The sequence below is a fragment of the Orbicella faveolata genome, unplaced genomic scaffold (genome assembly GCF_042242905.1).
Source record: "Orbicella faveolata isolate gen_17 unplaced genomic scaffold, um_ofav_v1 contig_14, whole genome shotgun sequence".
In the NCBI taxonomy this organism is placed as follows: domain Eukaryota; kingdom Metazoa; phylum Cnidaria; class Anthozoa; order Scleractinia; family Merulinidae; genus Orbicella; species Orbicella faveolata.
In genome coordinates, this window is record NW_028301541.1 from 12099651 (window position 1) to 12121210 (window position 21560).

General features: G+C 35.9%; 3 protein-coding genes across 4 annotated transcripts; all 3 read left to right on the forward strand.

The window, feature by feature from the left end:
• The first annotated feature begins 1645 nt into the window (after window positions 1-1645).
• Window positions 1646-12094, forward strand: LOC110046572 (uncharacterized). The gene is made up of 7 exons (XM_089286027.1): window positions 1646-1655; window positions 1884-1909; window positions 3032-3085; window positions 3727-3780; window positions 6232-6285; window positions 6826-6852; window positions 11684-12094. The coding sequence occupies exons 1-7, from the start codon at window positions 1646-1648 to the stop codon at window positions 11774-11776; spliced, it is 318 nt and encodes a 105-aa protein (XP_089142153.1). The 3' UTR covers window positions 11777-12094.
• Window positions 12095-13253: 1159 nt separating this feature from the next.
• On the forward strand, window positions 13254-15532 carry LOC110053129 (uncharacterized). The gene has a single exon (XM_020759317.2). It carries the CDS (start codon window positions 13875-13877, stop codon window positions 15306-15308), a length of 1434 nt encoding a protein of 477 aa, XP_020614976.2. The 5' UTR covers window positions 13254-13874; the 3' UTR covers window positions 15309-15532.
• A 129-nt stretch (window positions 15533-15661) lies between these two features.
• On the forward strand, window positions 15662-21320 carry LOC149114027 (uncharacterized). 2 transcript variants are annotated; one of them, XM_089286652.1, is made up of 8 exons: window positions 15662-17625; window positions 18075-18309; window positions 18425-18533; window positions 19005-19108; window positions 19451-19566; window positions 19889-19962; window positions 20262-20536; window positions 21072-21320. In XM_089286652.1, exons 1-7 carry the CDS (start codon window positions 16618-16620, stop codon window positions 20506-20508), a joined length of 1893 nt encoding a protein of 630 aa, XP_089142778.1. In that variant the 5' UTR covers window positions 15662-16617; the 3' UTR covers window positions 20509-20536; window positions 21072-21320. The 2 variants fall into 2 exon arrangements, with proteins under 2 accessions (XP_089142778.1, XP_089142779.1); XM_089286653.1 differs by having other exon boundaries at window positions 21278-21320.
• Window positions 21321-21560: the final 240 nt, after the last annotated feature.

Consider the following 21560-nt stretch of genomic DNA (forward strand, 5'->3'; position numbering starts at 1 on the left):
ATTAAATTTAAGACACATATACTGGTACTTCAGTAAAATGCCTCAAAGATAAAAGGAGAATACTGGTTTCTACAAACTTTATATTTCATTCTTACAGAGTCAGACAACAGTGAGCAAGTACATGTACCAAGAATCGTCAATTTCTGTAAGCAGTCCTTTGTAACGTAACTTATAACAAGGAGCCTAAAACTGTGACCTTAACTGTGACGTTAATAAACTGAAATTTTTTTTTGCATGGACCATCTTAAATCAATAGCTAAACATATAGTAGTACATAGCTTGCAACAAGAACCTTCAGGAACTGAACTTTCCTACACTAATAACCATCTTTTTGCTTGAAAGACATGTAGCACAGTGACACCTTTGAAAAGCACTGATACAAACTACATGATTAAGCAGTTAGCAATTTTAATACAACTATAATTTTACAATTTCTGCTGTAGTAGTACAATGTAACTTTTATAATGATATATCCCCTTACATAATTGTATTATTAGTGTATCACAGTAATAAGCATTTAATGACTGGCCCCAAGAGAAACATTGAGGGTCGAGGGAAAACAAAACTCACTGTTTCCCGAGGGGCCAATCATTAAGTGTTTAGTTATACCTCCCGACCCAAAAATAGAAAAAAAACTGTGAAAAATGGTTTGCTTGACACCTACAGTGGCTGTGCTTGCAGTACGAATGACAGTCCGAGCTATCCCGCTACCAAAACGACACAATAACAGTCTTTTTCTTTGCAGCTAACAAAAAATAAAGACAATAATTAAGCTGCTTAGCCTTAGATTCTATAATGCTTCACTCGAGAATTCTGGGTTTGATTTAATTTGACGAGAAACAGCATATTTTGTTGTAAATGACACAACCATTTTCCTACCTGGTGACAGCGATCAAAGAGCGAATTGGTGAACACGAGCCACCCATTTTTGGCGCAAATTAAAAGCTTGAAGATATAAAATGTTCAAACTTTCTCCACTGTTAATCTGATATGTTTTTGCAATTATAAATTCCTTTTCTTGAATAATGAATGCCTTCTCTAATGAGAAACGTTGTCCTACTTCAATGGCTTTTTGACATCAGGCCGACTGGCACACAAATTTGCCGCCATTTCAAGGTGCATGACCTGATCACATGTGAGTGAAAAGTTCAAGTTATTGTTTTCTTAGGGAATTAGAGAGTTTTGTTCACCCTACGGAGTTAGTGAGTTTTGACCCATGGCACGTGACACGTTGTCCTCCAATGGAAAACGTATTTGAGTTGGGAGATATAACAAAAATAATTATAACATTACAACAACTAACTCTTTGAGACTTCAGGAAAATGTTAATTTAAAAACAATAAATGTGTAAATAATACATTTTTCACAAGGAAATGTTTAGTAATTATTATGAAGAAGAGCTCCCAAAATCAACTGCCGGTCAACTCTCAGCTGACAGTTGACCTGTCTTTTCAGGACCTGTTCTTCACATTTACCCGATCTTATATTCTTTTTAACATCCAGCACTAATATCTTGCTCTCATAGACTCACTGTTGGATTCAAACAGAGCTGTTCCATATCAAGAGAGTAAGCATTGCTGTTATAATTGTCTTCAATATTTCTATGTAACATGCTATTCCAGAAACTTCGCACCATTCAACGAAAATGTCAAAAAGTAGGCTAATATAAATGAATTTTCAGAAATAAGTGAAATCAATAGCCATACAAGGTGAACTGATAATGCCTCTAAATCTCGTTTCAAGAATTCAATTAAATATTGTTTGGAACTATTGTACACTGTAGCATATTTTACAAGTAATTACCCATTAGATTTTTCACTATTCTAATACCAAACACTCAGACTATCTTCTTCTTTTACAGATTTACAGCTGAGTCGTTCAAGTCATAGTTCTGTCCTACAAATTCCATGTATGTGATTCGAATAACTATTTATTCTCTAAGTAAATAGCTCTTTATAACATTGTATAAGGTAACATATACATGCACTAACAAGCTTTTAGCCAGATGGGCGTGTAGACATCCTGTGAACGGCCACTTATCAAGCTCCACCAACCAGAGGGTCACCATATTCATGTAGGAAAGAAAAGGAAACCCATGAAATGATTTTCTCAAGGTTTAATCATGATGGCTAGCAGTATTGTTCATGGGCACGTATGCATAATGGTGGTGGAAGTGACAGCTGAATCACACAAGCTGGCAACCATACTCCAGCTAAAAGGTTGACAGACACATGCAGCCTTAGTTTTATTGTGTCCCTCTTTGATATTAGACACCCATGTTATAGTCAACTGACACCTGGTGAAACAAGGTATTTGCTGACCAGTATCACGTGACCATATCACACACTCAAGTTTAGAGCTCATTGAGGTCACAGTTTTTTAAGATGACCACTGACCAGCTGTTCATTTTCAAATGAATTGTGGGTTCATGTCAAGTTAACATCAGGGCGGGTTGTTTGGAAGCCAATTAACACTAACCCAGGATTAAAAGTTAACTGAAGTGTAAATTTATCTTGTATACAAAGATTTTTCTAATCACTTCTTATATTTTGTGTATTTTGAGATTATTCAAACTCAAAACAGAAGGCCAAAGACTGTAAACAGAAAATCTCACTGCAAAGATACTAAATTCAAATCAAAATTCCTGCTTAGCTTGGGTTAGCTTAATCAGACTTTAAACAACCCAGCCCAAAAGTTTCACTTTTAGCCTTCGTTAAATCTATATATTAAACTTTTTTCTTTATAAATCACAATCATTCTAGATGACATGCCAGATGTAAGTACTTTATAATTATTACGAAAAAATGTCCAGGGTTAACAGAAATTATAGTTCTCCTTGGTTGATGTACATTACATAACAGATGACTTTTAACACAGTTGAACTTCCCATAAGTGACCACCCAAAATGTCAAGCCTAGGTAATCGCTTAAGATAGCTGACACCATCTTAGGTGAAAATTATGCATTATTAGCATATGATAGCTACAGATTTACCCCATGTTTTAAATGTTTTATTCATGAACTTTTCCTAGATCACAGACAATGACCCTATAACATTAATTCATCTAGTCATCAACGCCAACACCGTAAGTACACTTATTTCCATAAAGTTTAACAAAAACGCTTATTACTGGCTTTTTATGTTAATTTTATGACTTTCAGCATAATAATTTTAACTACAGCTGTTACAAGGCCCCAAAATAACAAATGTATTCAAACCTATTTTTTTAGACCGCCTTCATGCTGCAAATGCTTTATCACAACATAAGTACAAGTGTCATTTCTAATACTTCATTGGTATAACTACTAACATTTTTACTGTTATTCTAACAAATAAACAACAAAATTTCAGTAAATTTAATATTTTGCATTAAGACCCTCAACACTTGCATAGTAAGTACAAAATAAATCTTAACGCATTGATATATTGTTTATTCTTTGCATACAAATAATGACAGGACTTGTCTTTTAGGAAATCTCACCATGAACATCACCAATTACTGGAACTACCAATATACATTACATGGCTGCAAAATCATTTACTGAGTGTAAGAGGAGTAATACACATGATGGATCCATGCCCTCGGATCACAACAACACAAGTAACATGCCCCTACAGTTGATTAAAACACAATTTCAGATTACTTGTGATTTTGAAGTAGTCAGAACAAAAAAATATATATATAAATTTGGTTGACTGAAAACTAAAAACATTTTAATTTTTTAGATTCCACCATCAGATGCTCAAACACTTGCACAAGTCACCAATAAGTGCAAAAAAGTAGGTACATCAGTCGTTACATAAAAGCTATTTCCCATCAGTTTAGCTGATGCTAAAATGAAATATACATGTAGTTGACATTAAAATGTAAACATCCTAATACAACATTATAATTTAACTTAACTTAACGGACACAAAACCAAACAAAAAATTAACAAGTTTGTAAAAACACAATATAGCTTTCTGTACAAGGCACAAAATGCCATGAGTAAAAAAAAGAAGAGACAAAAGATGGAATTGACTACGTACATGTGACTTGTTGGATGTTGACTGAAGCATAATGGTGACAGAAACAAAATTTGAAGTCTGTTATCTGCACCATATGCGACCTCTCACGCAAAAATGTACACTAATAGGTATCCATTCAAACATCTAAAAACCATTTGCTTGCCATTTGCTATCCATTTGTCATCCATTCATGATCAATAGGATGCCATTTGAACAGATTGGGTCATTCATTCAGAAAACTTTCCAGCCGTTCAAATGGCTGCTGCTATCCATTTGAAAAAAACTCTTCACCCATTCAAACAGATGAAGTTATCCATTCAAAAAAAATATTCATTTGTTCAAAAAACTGAGGTTATCCATTCAAATTCAAATGGCTAAGGCTACCTGTTCAAAAAAAAAATAGTGATCTGTTCAAATAGCTGAAGTTATCCATTCAAAAAATAGTCATCCGTTCAAACAGCTAAGAAATTTTCCAACAAATAAATTGTCTAACAGTATGTAGTAGCCCTGATGACATGACACTATAATGTTACAAGTTCATCAGTATGATGAGAACTCAAAAAAGGAGGTTGCTCCAAAAAGGTTACTTTTTTGTCTTCCCCCATAGCAAGTAAACATTCAACTTTTCCACTCACGAAGTTTCAGCCACTGAAGTACCTGCTATCCTGAACAAATTTATCTCAAATGAGGCAACTTCAGAGACCCCTACTTTGAAAGTGTACTTGGCAGCCAGGCCGTGTTTATGTGACGTCATTCCATCCAACTCACATTGATGGAAAGAAAAAACCTTGCAACTGACTTTGCATCCTTTACAGGGTCAGCAAAATATTCAAAGGCTTGTTGCAAGCCATTTGGACAAAATATCTTACACAAAATGACATCACAAAAATACAGCCTGAAATGTTGGTAACAATGTTGAATTTTGGGCCTCTTATTGGAGACAAATTATTAGCATTGACAAAAAATATCCATTCTTTGTAGTGACCTTCTCCTTTAAGTAATCTTCTGTGACTATATGTTTTAACTTAATTCTTTCTTGCATACCAAAATTGAAAACAGACAAAAACTACTCATAATTTAGATAAACAACAATTCAGTAAACCTTAATATAATTTATTACTAATTTGACTCCAGCCACAAAAGGCTTGTTGCTATGTTGAAAAATTATAGAAGTTCAGCAGTTTGCAACACATCACACTGAACTGTGAAAAATGCTCACAATGTAACTAATTAAATTGTCATACCAGATTTTCTTACTATCGATCAGCTACATTAAAACTATTATATCTACAAGTTCCCTACGGATTCTTCCTCCTAAGAAAATGCCCAACAGTCCATTATTTCAATCCTACCCATACACCTTACTATGAAACTTGTTCACAGGCTAACATCAGATGGGATGTTTATTCATCTTTAATACAAGCCAATACAGGGCTCCAAATAACGGCCGGTAAACGGACAATGTCCAGTTAAAAATAGATTTTATCTGGTCAAATCCTTAGATGGCCAGATAATTTGTCCAGTCGTTTACGCTGGTAAGGGAAAAATTTAGAGCAGTCAAGTTTTAAATATTTAAGGTTCAATATTATTGGCATTTGTTAAAAAGGAGGGGGAAAAGGCGAATACTTAACTACCAGTCCAAGAACTTTTAATAAATGATTCATAATAGTCATAAAATTTCCGGCTATTGTTGCAACTTTTAGCACAAATGTGATACTGATTTTGCTGTACCAGAAGTTCCACTTTTCTTGCATTGAGATCATTGCTCAAGTACAATAAATGCTTTGAAAATTTACTTGTTTCATATTTAAACATCATATGAAGGAAGAGGAGGCACTTTTATAGTAATAAGATGTAATTGAAGTTTGTCCAACCAAAAATGGGATATGTCCAACGTAAAATACACTGTAGGTTTGACCAGACAATTTGACCTGCACCAGCCGGGAAATTATTTGTAGCCCTGCAATATTTAATTTTAAAACAAAAATAAAGCCTTATGTAAGTTCAACATAAACTTTTTGTAGTATAAGTTCTGAAAATATATTCTTATCCTAGTGTTCTGCTATTTAAAATATTATTTCCATTTCCCAGTGACTTCCTTTTTACTATGAACTCAACAATAAGGCATTCAGTACTACCATAAAACATAGTGCATTTGACAATATTTACTCTTTTTTAGTAGCTATAAATAAATAAATGCAGAATCTTGTATCCATTATATAGGTGAGTAGACAAATTTACCACGATCTTAAAGAACAAATGTTACACTGGCAACAGGTAAATCCATCAATTCATTTGATTTTTCTTCACTAACTATACTTTAAACACTACCTTTTACTACGCTTTTATGAGATGCTGTTATTGGCTATGACTTAATCCACCTTTCAATTCATTAACAGTCTTTTTACAACTACATGTATAAAAAATTCTCATTTATCAAGTCCCAATAACTACCACCTCCACATTCTACTCCTACATTTTGTACCTAGTTACTGACTATTTACTTAGTTATTTGTTTTGCACATTCATGTGCAATAATAAAATTCAAGGAATCCATACGCGATGTAATGTAACAAATTACAAAACAGCCGCTAATTTTTCTTTACCACAGTCTTATTCTTTTTGGCTTAGCAATTACAATTTTTATCATGTTTCCATTAATAAATATATGCAAGCTTCTAATTACTTCTATATGAAGTATTCCAGTCCTAAAAATTATGATTGTAACTGAAATAGGATTTTCCTTTCATCAATATTGCACCACCAAACACTTCCAAACAAACATTAATGCAATTATTATTCGTTTTTATATACCAGATTGCTGACAGTGCTGAAACAGATGAGGTAAATTAAAGAGTCCAATGATTACTGTTCATGCAAACCATAACTTTTATAAGTACAGTTGAACCCTGTTAATTAGAACTCACTTACATGTATTTCAAATCCCCCATTATTTTGCATTCAAAACAATTTCCCTTGGATCAACCCTTCAAGCCAACCCTTTGTCATTTCCCCTGAGAGTTTAAAATAAAGGAGTTTAACTTATTATATAATTTCCAGAGGTGAATATAACAATTGGACAAAATGATTGGTCAAAAACCTTAGCTTATATGATACTATATTCACCGCACTGGGCGGTGAATATAACATTTTCGAACCTGATTACTAAGCTTGCCACCTTTACAATCTCAGGAAATACACATGGTCATCTCAGTAAGTAAACATGAACAAAATTTTAATTTTCACTGTATTCGAGAGACATCACTCCAAGTCCAAGATATTTGAAAGAATGAATCTTTCCAAGAACTCCCATTCAAGATATTTAAAAATTGTAAGCACAATGGCTACATTGATCGCCAGCAGGTAAGATCGATTGACCAAAATTTATTTTTCTTCAAACTAAAGCTACTCATTTTTAACCAATAATGACAACAGTGAATGAAATCAACAATGATAAAACAAAGATATCAGATGAATTTATTTTGCGCAGTGTTTTGCTCGTTTGTTTTACTGCTGAACTTGATGAGTAAATTGATTCACAATCGATGGACATGTAAGCTTAGTATTAAAACTACTGTATACAACTTCATATGTGTACATGCAAACAAACAATTGGGTCTGTGTTTTTATGTGGTAGTCTATCATTCTGTAATCTTTGATGTTCACCTCTGAAAATTATCCCAAAAAAATTATTCAACTTCAACAAATAATATTGTTAAAGATGATTTCCAGTCCATACTGCAGGGTCTCAGCTCCCCACAACCTCATTCTCAAAATCTCTCATCTTACCACCCCCTGAAGCCAACGAACAGACACCCTGGTTGGGTCTGGTCACATGTCTCTCAGAATCTGGGAGATGACAATTAAATTATTGAAGGGATGAACGGCCTAGGAGGAATTTTGTCTATACTTAGCGTACAGGAGTGCAAGATGTGTTGTCACCAAAGTAAACCTGGAACGATATGATATTCTGCAGCAATGTCCAGCAGTAATATTCTACAAATGCTGAGGAAAACTTATCCATCATCTGATAGTAGAAATTCAAGTTGCTGAAGTTTATGTAGCTCAGTGAAGGATGTTACATCAAAATTTGTAAAAATCTCCTCAAGAAGACAAATGGAGAATTGCACACAGCAGCCGAGGCTGTGTATGGAAGATCTTTAACTCATCTTTGGCCCAGAATGAAGTGCAAGTCTTACGAATGGCGATTAAATAATTATAGAGTTTTAAGGCCTTTTAATTCACCACAGAAAGCCAAAGTCACTTCAACTTTCAGGATTCTGTTTTTCTTTGTGACTACCTTGTAAAAATATTGAGACCTCATTGTAAAAACTGTCGAGACTTTTTCAGCCTCTTCACAGACAGGAGCTGTTGAATTCAAACTGTTCCAAAAGTAGCATTATCGAAATTTGACTGCTAATAAATGTCGAAGGAAATAAAATTTTCTCATCTAATTATTATCTGCAGTGGTAAGTTTTGTCAGTATCGAGACACCTTATCACCTTAAGTATACATGTGTGTTGTTATGTTTAATGAAATGTTATCCCTTTACAGTTCTGCATGATTTTGGGCGTGATTTTATCAGGATGCTCATGTTTTGTGCTACTAATTTTGAAACAAGAAAAGAACATTGATGTATGCTTTCAGAAAATGCTGTCTTGTTTGTCAAATTCACAGCAAAAAGTAAACATGATACGTCCACTATGAAATTCTGACCTTGTTTCTGAAAAGTGTTAGTGTCTGTCTTCCTTGAGGAAGACAAAGTTACTAGTTCGGCCAATTTCATTTTGTTTACTAGCCAAATTTAAAGTGGCTAGTGGAAATCAGAAACCTACTAGCCAAAACTAAATTTCCACTAGTCTATGGCTTGTTGGCTACTGTTAGTGTCGAGCCCTTTATATAGTGAATTGTGACCCTGCAGGCCCAACTATTTGATTATAACTGTTTGCAAGCACAGTACATTGCACAAATATCATATTTATCTTCATCCAGCTTTCCTTCAAAGACTGCCATAGTTTTACTTTGAGAAAGCTATCCATTTTCCTAGAGACATTCTTATGTTTTTTGCATCAATTTTGATTGAGTGCATTCAAAGGAGAAAGTCATCAATTACTACATAATGAAATTGCATCTGCTCAACATCCTCAGTTGAAATATGACTGACTTTCCATAAATCTGGTGGGTAAGACAGCAACGCTGAACATCGTGACCATGTTAAATTGCCTTGAGACAGACTTCATTAACCTTTAGATAAACATTGGAATAGACATTATTCGAAATTTCAGCCTGAAGACTAAGTACTGTTAAACACCGCAGGTAACTGCAGTCGCAGCTCGATACTTTGAATTTGACAAAGCTCAATGTGACAAATTGCTGATTATAGAGGAATCTTCCCTGATGTTCTCAATTGTCAAAGTGACATGTGACCAGACCCAACTAGGGTCTCTCCTTGCTCACTCCAGGGGGTGGTAAGATGAGAGACCCTGGAAATGAAGTTGAGCTCCCTAATGTTTATAAACATAAAAATTCTCACTCAATGGAATACAAATCAATGTTATTCGTTACAAACCATATACCTTATCTTTTAGGCCTTTCAAATTCTTTTTTAAACTGCTTCATTGATTTTTACAGCTGCAAAATTATTTCATCAACTGATATCAGAAAGAACAAAACATAATGGTGGTTGAGGTGAAACTTTGAATTTATTTCATGTAAGTAGTAACAAAATCTTCACATTTGTGACGTCATATATCAAACAAAACAAATCACATAAACAAACTCTAAAGAGTATGCAGACTCAAACTGGAAATCACCTTTAAGTATAAATTTATATAAATACAACAAAAGTTCCCAACAATTCACTGCAATGTAAAATCAAAATTTACCATGCATTTCTAGTTAACATATAAACACAATATTATCTTTGACTCAACAAAACTTGTTTCTATGTTAGGAATTTACTGGATAAAAATATACAAGACCTTAAATGAACATACAGGTAAATTATTTAATAGATCCTTAAAGATTTTTCTCTTTTTTTATACATTACAAATGACAAATCACCAGAAAAATCTACAAAATAGTTGATATTTTAACTAGTATCAAAGTTTTTAGTTTGGCCTATTATGTTAACTACCAACATCTGCTGCAATTCAATTCCAATAAAAAAAAAAAAACATTTTAAAATAATAACAAAAAATTATACTGAATTTTCAGCTGACTGAATACCATAAATGCTAAAGAGGAAATGTTCATTTGTAATGATTTGTAATGAGTGTAAAACAAAGAAAACATCTGAGTCTTTGACACACTTTAAATTCTGGCAATGAGAAATGAGCATTTCATCTTTATCAGGTAATATAATTTTTTGTCTTCTTCAACATGACAGAGTAGGAAAAACCTCAGGTCCAATTGCCACTAAATATTGCTCTTAAGCAAATGAGAATGAAAGTTTGGTGATCTCTAGGCAAGTAATATTATAGCCTTTGACAGCAGTCATGTGAGTGATAATTTCCAATCAAAAAATAATTACAAAATTTAAGACTGCAAGATAAGCAAAACAATAAGTTGAAAGCATGGATTAATTTCAAATCCAAGCATACTTTGCCTGCATTCGTCCTCTGATTCTCATACTGGCCACCAAATTGGATGTTGTGTACAATAGAAATCTGGCATTACTAAGAAACTAAGTTTGTAGTAGATTCCACATTAGGTAACGAAAAATACAATCATTCTAGTTTCTTTTCACCAATGCATCCTAATGGGCAACTAATATTATGCTGAAGCCAATTAAAAACTGAAATGTACTAGCCCACTGGACAACTGGATTTCAAACTTTTTTCCTGCCCTTCACTTGAAAAAAATTCCCTTCTTCATCAAAAATCTTTAACCATTCAGCATAAGTTTAAACATAAATCATTCAATGTAAATGCACATGTACCAGTTATTATCCAACCACAATGTTATCTCAGCTTCTTTTTCAATAATTGAAAATTTCACAGTAAAGTACAGATTTTGTAGAAATCAAGTACTTTTAATTTCCTTTCTTATTTCTTTTCTGTTCAAAGTCAGCTAAGCTTGTTTTCCCCAATGGTATACACTGTATATTGTCATTATTTCTATGCAAGCATTCAAGATATTTAATATTGACAACAATGAATTGGACATTGAAATATCCTTATATACTGCTCACTGCATAGACAGATTGTTCAAGAATATTTAAACATTCTTGTTCTGTTCATACAGTGAGCATGGAAAGCAAATTTTTCTTTTCAAATTTTCATGATGGTAACTGAACCACAACTACAACAATTATTTTCAACCCCTAAATGGAAACATCATTTAGATAGTGGTTAGATAAATATTACTTTAATTACAACAAATGAAACTAAAAGACTACACCCTTTTTGAGAGAAATTTTTACCATATCACAACTCCCTTCAAATCTCACTGATCCAAGAATTGCAATGTCTTAATTGCTTTCCAACTTAAGATTTACTTTAAGATATCAATGTCTTTCAAGGAAATCACTGTACACAGCAATTAAATTTGAAACCCAAGTACTAATAGTCCATAAAATCTCTTTAAAATTTACTCACTGCAGAGCCAATATAAAAAAATAGCACACACCTATACAGCATTTAATCTATGTCTTTTTGTTTTCTTTTTTTTTCAGCTTCCAACAGTGATCATCACTACATGTTATTGCCAAATCAAAGTTGTGTTAATTAACTTAAAGATAATATGTACAGGTGTACATACAGTATAAAGTAAACCAAAACATATATATATAGAGCAAGTTTTCGATACTACAAAACATGTTTTTGTTGAAATAAGTAAATAATATATTCCCTGGGCACAATTGAAGATCACAATCCATTGGATGGATAAAGACTGCCCAACTTAAATTAAAATGTTGAGTTTTAAAAACATATCAAAAACCTAATGTGAATTTAATATAGGCTATTACTTTTTCAAGTGACATGTATGAACAAAATCTTAGATAAAACATTATATTCCTAATCCCTCAGAAATGATCTAAGTGCTTATGTCCAAAAATTGCTAAATAAACGAAATGTTATCTTTATTTTCTATGATAAGTATTACTTCCCTCTGTAATCATCAAGTGAGTCTCATTTCCTTTGTATTCACCACCAACATGGAATTTACGAACACAGCAATGCATGCAAGACACAGTCATAGGTAGCTTCATTTGATAAAGTCCACTGAAACCAACTCATGATTCGATGTCAACACTTCACAAAATTCTTTTGAATCTAAAAAAACCAAATCCATTTCAACAAACATTACATACATGTACTGTCATGTAATTAAGCAGAGCTATCGTCAATTGTATTCATCATCATCATCAGTCCTTGTCACGCCATCAGAAGCATAAATATTCATCATACTCTGTCATAATTAGCAAACATGTAAATGAAGTGGTCATCGAGTGCCAGGATATTCTGCAGTTACTCCAACATTATATTTCCTCTTAACATTAATCAGTCTTGTAGTGCTTACCTTCTTCAAAGAGGTCAACATTGTCAGCACTGTCCCTCATAATTCTTTGATTATCATTGCACTAGCATGAGTTGTAGGTGTGGAAAGAGGAAGTCAAAATTTATGGTAGCTTTGAATCAGCTCCTACGAATTTTTTTAAACGAAATGATATCAAAAGTTGAATCTTAGTATAAGCTCAATATAATTACAACTCTAGTAAATGAGATCCCCTAGTTCTATTGATACATCGGACGTTTGCATCGTCTTCACTAACTTCCAATGAACATGATCATGATCCTGCTGATAACGATAATATTTCATTCCTTAAAGTTACAGCAACTAAAATAAATGAAGTTTCGTTTTCCTCAGCAGAGCCGACTGTACTATATGATCAGTACATATCGTAACAAGATAAAAGCAAATTCTCGATAAACCTCTTTCTCAACTTCTTCTCATGCACAGCTTAGCTCGATGCACCTTAAATTGAAATAGGTCACACAGTCATATCAAAAGATGGCGAATAAAATCATTCGCCTTCAATCATTCATTCAATCATTTAAACTAACCTTTTCTACAAGTTTTTAACAACCAATGCCATTTTCTATTTTCCCTTTCACATCCCAAAATTAGCCAAACGTCCCACTATGTCGCTTCAACTTTAAGCCAGACGACGTCTTTGTGCGTAAATCATGTCACCTGACTTTACCAACTACCCAAAATGGAGAGTAGAAAGGGCGCATGAGGAGCCTCATAGAGGGTTTTTTTGGACGCTGTTGGAAGCCTTGGTTGCTACAGACGCTTTACTAATATTCTTTTATTAATTTACAAATGTGTGAAAGGTAATTAACTAAATATGCATGTACGTTTCCGGCTCCCGCCGTGTGCAATATGTGTTGACGGTCTAAAGGCAGTCCAAAGCGTAAAGTCCTCTCGTTTTATTTTAAAAAATAATCCTGTTTTTGTTGATCGTTTTTGTTGATCGCCTCGGACTCGTTCTGCTACTCCCAGTAACGAAGTGACAAGCAACAAAACACACAGTGCATGTATTTGGCGGTAACACCAAGTAACTGTCTTTTTATTTCCCGCGTGCTCGCAAAAGTTTCGCAGCAACAATTAACAGCTCTCTTATCATTTGCGTGAGATTGCAAAACGTTTTTTGGCGTGTGTCTCGCAGCAACGATGAACAACTCTGTTATCATTTAAGGCGCCTTAGCAAAAGACAGGGTTACTTTAGATATTTTAGCGCGTATCTCGGAGCAGCAACAATAAACACTCATATGTTCTGATCTCTAGATCTGTAATCCCCCGCAAGTAAATGGCGCGAGAACAATAGACATTCTACACAGTGAACATCCTGTGAAAATATGCATTTGTTTAGAAACGTGACTGACGAATTACTTATGCATACCATATCTCAAGGTGTCACAGGTTTCAAGTTAGCATGTCGTGAAAATTACTCACCAGTAGCTAGCAGTTGTTTAGCGATGGACACTGCAGACACTGGTCAACGGGAAAAACGAATAGTTAAATCGCGCGAGCATACGACAGAAGAGAAACGAAAAAACCGAAGGGAGTGGAAAAAGAGAAAGCGCGAGGCCAAAAAGGCAAAGGTTAAATCACCTTCGACTCAAGGAGATCATGTGATTCCAAATGACAACGAGGAAACGCCTGTGGTCGCTCAGCCGAAGGCAGCTTCATCCTCTCGAATTGTACCGAATCGAAGCATTTCACCCATGGTCAACACGGAACTGAATAATGCGAAAAAAGTTCCAGCAAAAACGGAATCCTGGCACTCGAGAAGCGCGTTGATGTTGCGCCTGGCTCAAGGAAAGTCCCAGAAAAAATCGGTGCAGAGTATCTCTCAATTCAAACGACCCGAAACTCAACACAGTCCACACAAGGCTGACAAGGGCGTATCTGAGCCGGTCTGCAGTCACGTTCAAACACAACAACTATTGCCTGGTCTGTCAAGGCCCTCAATACCTAAAGTCAAGAAACGGCTTGTTGTGAAGGAGATGAAATTAGAACTAAAAGAACTTAATCCTGGACATATCAATTATCTGAATCAAGAAAGTATTGGCAGTGGAAGCTACGGTCAGTGCTATCATGCCCGTTACAGGGGAATTGACGTAGTCGTGAAGAAGATGATTTACAGCGATACTGCAGAGGACAAGCTGAGGGCGAAAAGGGATTTAATGCACGAGGCAGAGGTGATTACTGCACTTGGTGACCATGAAAGACTACCTATGATTGTAGGTGTCGTCACTACACAAGAGCCACTTTGTCTCGTCACACAGTTCCATGGTATAAATGGCACAAGTGGCACTCTTCATCATGCGGCGATCTCGAATATTATCACATCTCCAGAATGCCTTGATATCTTTGTTGAGATTTGCTCTGCATTAAAGCATGTCCATTCAAAAGGTTTCCTCCACAACGATATCAAGGCTAATAATGTCGTCCTCGAAAATAGAGCAGATTCCGATAGATGCACTCCTATCCTCATCGATTTCGGAAAGAGTAGCAAAGCTTCTGTCAATTTTCCACCGGCTTCCGCTAACAAAAAGAGAGCGCATGAACACGGGAAAAGCTATTTGGCCCCGGAAGTATTAAAATACCGACAGTACAGCACATCCAGTGATGTGTACTCCTTGGGACGAATGCTAAAGGCTGTGTCCAAAATCATGGGATTTTACCACAGTGTACGCGTCGTAGTAAAATCTGCAACAATGGAAGCTCCTTCCGATAGAGCTGAACTGGACCAATTACTTACTAGACTTGCTGATATTCACCTGTGATTTGCATTACAGTCTACTCCTTATATAGCTATTATTTTCTAAACACAGAATTGTAAAAGCACTGTTGAGAAAACAGTTACAGCTACAGAAGTGGCCTGACGCGTAAATAGCGCGCGCGCTCAGAACCATTTTTAATTTACCATTATCGCGGGTAGCTTTGACAGTTTAGGGCTAGCAGTTGTTGTGTTTTTAAAAGAAGTTCGTGTCGTTTACCGTTTTTTGAAGTATTTTGGCTTGATTAACGAAGAGTTGTCCGTCTACCGCTCACGCACAAGTAATATATAATAATAAATAATATCCCAAAGGCCTTCGCGCCTGAAAATTGTTTGTGCCAAATAAATTGCCACGTGGGTTCTGTGCTCAAGTCCAAAAAACCTGGGAGACTTCATTACAACCCTATCAATAACCCAGAACCAGAGTTTCCATTACTATAAGTGGGCTGAATAGTTCTTATTGCAGTTGAGCCTTTGGTCAAACATTCCTTTGTTCAAAAAGGTATACAAACGAGGCGAACGGGTCAATGCAAAGCAAAATTGACCCTTTCGCCTTGTTTGTATGTCAAACCGCTGATAACTTCAATGACAGCTATCGCGGTGTTCTGCGGCTCCAAAGAGTCTGACCTCGTCCCCAGGCTCTCTCTCCTCTGCCTCCTTTGAGGGGGCGTAATTCCCCCCTAGTTTTTCCTCTCGCTCTTCCCCAAGTACGCCAAGCGCCTGCAACAGGCTAGACTGGGAAGTCCAGAACCACTGCTTTATCCAAGTTTTTCCCCGTGACGTGAGAAGATGTCTGTGACAGAGGGCGAGTGACAATATATTATTGTGCAATTTGGAACTACTTACCATTTCTTGCTATAATAATATATTTTTAATAAGTCCATAGAAAGGATTCTGACATCAACACATTAATTACAAATTCAATTCGCGTATTTTTGGTCACGATCATGCATGAACGTATCAACGTGTAATTGTCCGCCACCCGCGACCCGTGCCGTCACGCGCGCACACTTCGCAATTCGTTGTCAAAGCAATTATTACTTGAAACAGATTGCGCATTTCCCCGTTTACAACTTGGAAATTGGTGTTTGTTGTGGTCAGCGGAAACGAGTGACCGCTGACCATGGATCGGCTAAGTCGATTAAACACTTTCACTAGTTAAAATACAAGCTTGAACACAAAGGACAATAATTGGATTAAGCTTTATATGGAATTATTTTGGCCCATGGCGCCCTTTTCAAAACCATATACAAAGTTAGCTCGATGTCGCAACAGATATTCGGCCCGTGAACACTGTAGCGAATGGCCAGCTTGTAATGGCGAGCAAAGACGCGACTGCAAGCTCACTGTTGTTACATCAAGTGTTTTCCCCTCAGTTAGACCCAGAGAAGAACTGGTACGCTTTGAATTCCGATTTGTGTTGTGGAAAACCATCCGTTTTTTGTTCTACTGTGTCTGCAAAAGCATTTCCCGAAGAATACAAGCAAGTAGCCCTAAGGAATTTGCGCGGCAAAGATGGAACCGTCGCGTCTTTCCGCTGGTTTTGCTCGCATCGAAGCAGCGAAAAAGTTCATGTAGCGTCAGCCTTTGGCCTTCTGCTCGGAATTCTTCGATTGAAATCTTGGTCGAGTTGCCATTTCATGAAGTCTGATTACTTCAAAGCGGTCGTATCTTCGATCAATTCCCGTGGCTTACACTGCAATTCACTTGAGGACGAGAGCGGAAAATTGGCCCAAATGCAAAGCCAGGAAGGAGTGCTAGATTCCCAGCCCAGAAAGCACGAAGATATTGATATTCCGACACCACCAAGCACACCAAGACTGTCCGAAGGAAGAAGCCCGCCAAATCGTGAAAGCCCGCCAAATAGGGAAAGCCCGCCAACAGCGCAAAGTCCGGACGATTTGGCCAAACCAGCTCGGAAGAAGAAAAGATCTATCGAGCAGCTAAAAGTTGACCATGACCTCTCCCCACCCAGCAAAAGGAGAAAAGTGAGAGAAGCTGCAACCGCAGTCATGAAAAGCATCAGCCAAGTGTGCGAAGAAAGCGGGGACACGCTGGGTGCCGTGCTCGGAGAATGCTGTCTCATGACAGGAAAAGATGGTAGCGATGCCCAGGAGACAGTCAGGGCCGTATTTGATGTGATGGTCAAAGAAAACGGCGTCCAAAAGTCTTTCAGTAAACTTTTGTCAGAAGAAGTTTGGGAAAAAAGAGTTGAGTGTATGAGGGTCCCTGACTGGATTTACCTGCTGTTCAAGCTCAAGTCACGACTGTCTGACAGTGGTTGGCAAGAGTTGACAAATCTGACTCAACTTGGGAGGACTGGGGTAAGTATGGTCGAGCCGATCGATTGTAGTGTTTTCATGATGTAAGGTTATTAAAACTCAAGGATTAATTATTGTAGTAAACGCTTTTCCGCATTTCCCATATTGATTGCCTTTGACTATTTGATTCCTGTTAGTGAATTTTTTTTGCTTGCATATGATTGGTTAAAACCTGACATTGCAAATGGGCTCGTACCAAATTTACAGTTAATGGAACACACCTATTGGGTGATGATGTGAGACACCTGGACAATGTAGTCAATTTGGTTAGCAGGCCTGGTTTAATTTCATTTGCATTATTTTAAATGACACGCAAACGCCTTTCTAAGGAGGACAGCCAGAGCTTGTCCTTTCACTGTATATTTTAATATTTCTGTTGGAAATCAGATATATTTTTAAACATAATTAAATTTTGGCATGGGTTTCTAAGACAAAAATATGAATTTTTGTAGAAAAAATCAGACGAACCGATCATCCCGATTAAAAACAACATTGCTGCACTGCGAAAGGGTCTTTTCGATGTCACAAGAATGTTGATGGATGTGGCAAGTCTGCCCAATGAAGTTCCAGGTTATGAGGTGAACCTAGAAAATGTTGCTGTCTGGATCATCAGAGAGATGCGTCTACACGGCTCACTTCCTGATGATATTGTTTTCAATCTTAAAGTTGATGGACGCCCTTTCTTTGGTAATTGAATGGCTATTTATAATTTTGCTTTAATTAAAAAGAACATTTCAATCTTTCTAAAACTGTTAATGACTGCATGGATCATCATCTTACATAAAACTCTATTATATTACAGGCAAAGATCAAGTTGCAGTTGGGATTGTTCCCCTTGATGCCAAACATCGGTCCTCTCAGAGTGCAAAGTCAGTTTATCCCCTGGCTTTAGCCAACTGTAAGGAAAAGAGGTAATTTATACTTTTCCACTGCAGGCCAGAACCATATTTAAGCTATTTTATTATCTCACTTTGTATAATTCTTTAAAAAATGTAATAATAATATTTTGACGGTATTTTGTGCGGTCTTAGTACCTGACCCTTATTGGCAGTGAGGATAGAGGACTTTTATCTGTTTCAAATCTTGTAATCTTGTTGTGTTACTTGCTACAGTTACAATGATGTGGAAAGCAGACAATAAAAACTGAAATTTCAATAAAGGGTATGCAACCAATAATTTATTATGAGTGATCTGGGTCGTTAGAATGTTTGTGTACATAAAGCTGCTGACAGTTGGTGAATAGTATTTGGGAGAGTTTCAAGTCTTATTAATAAGTAACTATCTTTAATTAAGACAATATAAGGTGGACAGGTTATTAACGAGTATGAATCTACATGTACATGTATGTGACTACGATTATTTGCCTATCTTGCATTTTCAAGGGAAGATCTCAGGAAGCTGTTCTTAAATTTAAACAAACAGAAGGACAAGCTTAAAAAGATGGGGATTAAAGTGGATGGCAAACACTATCGTATACGCTTTAAAGGTACTGGATCCAAAAGCTAGATGATTTTAAAATCCATTTATTGATCAATATTAATTAATTAAATAACTGGGGACGCCTATTTATGAACATTAAAAAATAGCAACTCAAGATGATGCATACATAGAGGTATACTGAATGGCATTAGCTGTCTAAGAGACTTTCATGTAACATGATGCCAAAGCTAGCAAAGCAAGTGATCTGTAAAATTTAAAGTATTTGTAACCAATCTGCACGGAGCTCCATTAATAGTAATGCAAAACCAAAGCAAATTGCTGTATTTAAACTCCATTGAAAACTGCTCAGTTATTAAACTTATACTTCGTCAATTTGCTTTGTATACAGTTACTCTTGATTACAAAGGTTTGGTGTTGCTGATGGCAAAGATCAATGATGAAGATTTTCAGCTTGGTGGACAAGGCCTTGCTCTAGAATTCTGCATTTTCTGCTTGGCATGGAGAGTAAGTTTTTTGAATGTACAGTACATTTTGAAATGTCCAAATATAAGAATGTGCCGGTAGAACTCTTTTGAAACTGTGATAATTTTACCAGGTAATGTTTCAATGGTCATACTTTAAAGGGTAGTAGGGCTCACTTAAAAGCAGAATTGAGCCATGGTGTTGTAAGCAGGTGTAATGTCCAGCTAGTATAAACACAACATTTTCCACAATATTTTTTGTTGGTCCTTCTCCAGTGGCTGTTTCAGTTTGACTGGTCTCCTCATTTATTGAATTTTTGAAATAATTCTAATAGATTGTATCTATTCTTACTCCACTATAATAGGCATGTGATTGTGATTTAGGGATGCACGAAGTCTGTCTGGAACACTTCAGTCAAACAAAGGCAAACATTGGCGGGTAATATATATAGAAAATTTGTGGTAACTAAATCACAGGATGTATTCGGACGGTCCTGCTGATTTCATTTTATTTCTTATTTTCAACTATTGTAGTCAAACTATGAAGAAGTAATTAAACGTGTTATTAATGATATATAATATATGGTTAGGAAATGGTCGTAAATAAACAATTTATTCAGTAGAAATAATGTGTTATATGGCTGGGTATTTCTGCTTGTCATTTTTTTTTAGCTGAAGTGCACCACCGTAAGTACCTTTATTTAATTAATCCTTATAATGTAATGTACTTTTTTTAAGCTTTAAAGGGCTGCGAGATGACTTAACATGCCTCCTTGACGAGGATCTTTCTACCATGAGTCTTTGTGCCTTGCACTGCGAGATGCGAAACACTGAGCAGGTGCTGAAAAGTGTTGGATTGCTGGCCTATCAGATTGGCTCACTTCCAGAATGCAATGCCAAACTTTCTGATTACGGTCCATCCAACTTCAAGGCAGATAGGATCACTGTTAAGTTGAGACCTGGACAAGAAACAGCTCCTGGATGAAATAATGTGTCTTTTGCCTCCTGTTCAGGTTACTCTAAAATCATAATTTCTACTATTTTAATTTGTCTATTAGGTTACAAAAGATTTCAATCTTGCCAAACAGCACTAGGTTTCTTCACCTTTGTGCCAAGCACTTTTATTTCAACTGTTTTCAATGTCAAAAACTGAATCAAAAGAGACTGTATCACTATGGCAAAATGGTTTTAAAACTAAATTTGTCTCAAAAGTCATTATAATTAGCAATACTAACAAAATATTTGGTCCATCACAACTGGCGGGTGACACGCATCCTACAGTTTGATGTAATATGAAATAGTTAATCAAGTAACGGAACTAATGAAATATTTTGTCCATCAGAACTGGCGGGTGATACGCCTCATACAGTTCAATGTAACATGACCATGAAATAATTAATCTATTAGGTCTATTAGCAATACTAATAAAATATTTTGTCCATCAGAACTTGTAGGTGGCACGCCTCATACAGTTCGATGTAACATGACCATGAAATAATTAATCTATTAGGTCTATTAGCAATACTAATAAAATATTTTGTCCATCAGAACTGGCGGGTGACACGCCTCACACAGTTCGATGTAACATGACCATGAAATAATTAATCTATTAGGTCTATTAGCAATACTAATGAAATATTTTGTCCATCAGAACTGGCGGGTGACACGCCTCATACGGTTCGATGTAACATGACCATGAAATAATTAATCTATTAGGTCTATTAGCAATACTAATAAAATATTTTGTCCATCAGAACTGGCGGGTGACACGCCTCATACAGTTCGATGTAATACTTGTACAGGATATGGAATAGGACAGGGTAAGATACTGTAAGGTAACACACAAAAATGAAACAGCAGTTGGAAGAATAAGAAACAAGAGCAAAATAATTATGCACATTTTTAATTATTAACATTAGTACAGATAATTTTGGCGAATCGTACAGCGCCTAGAGCAGGCATGGATAGGCGCTATATAAATATTTATGTATTATTATTGTATTAATTATATATTTCTACAAATTTGGTGGTATGAAC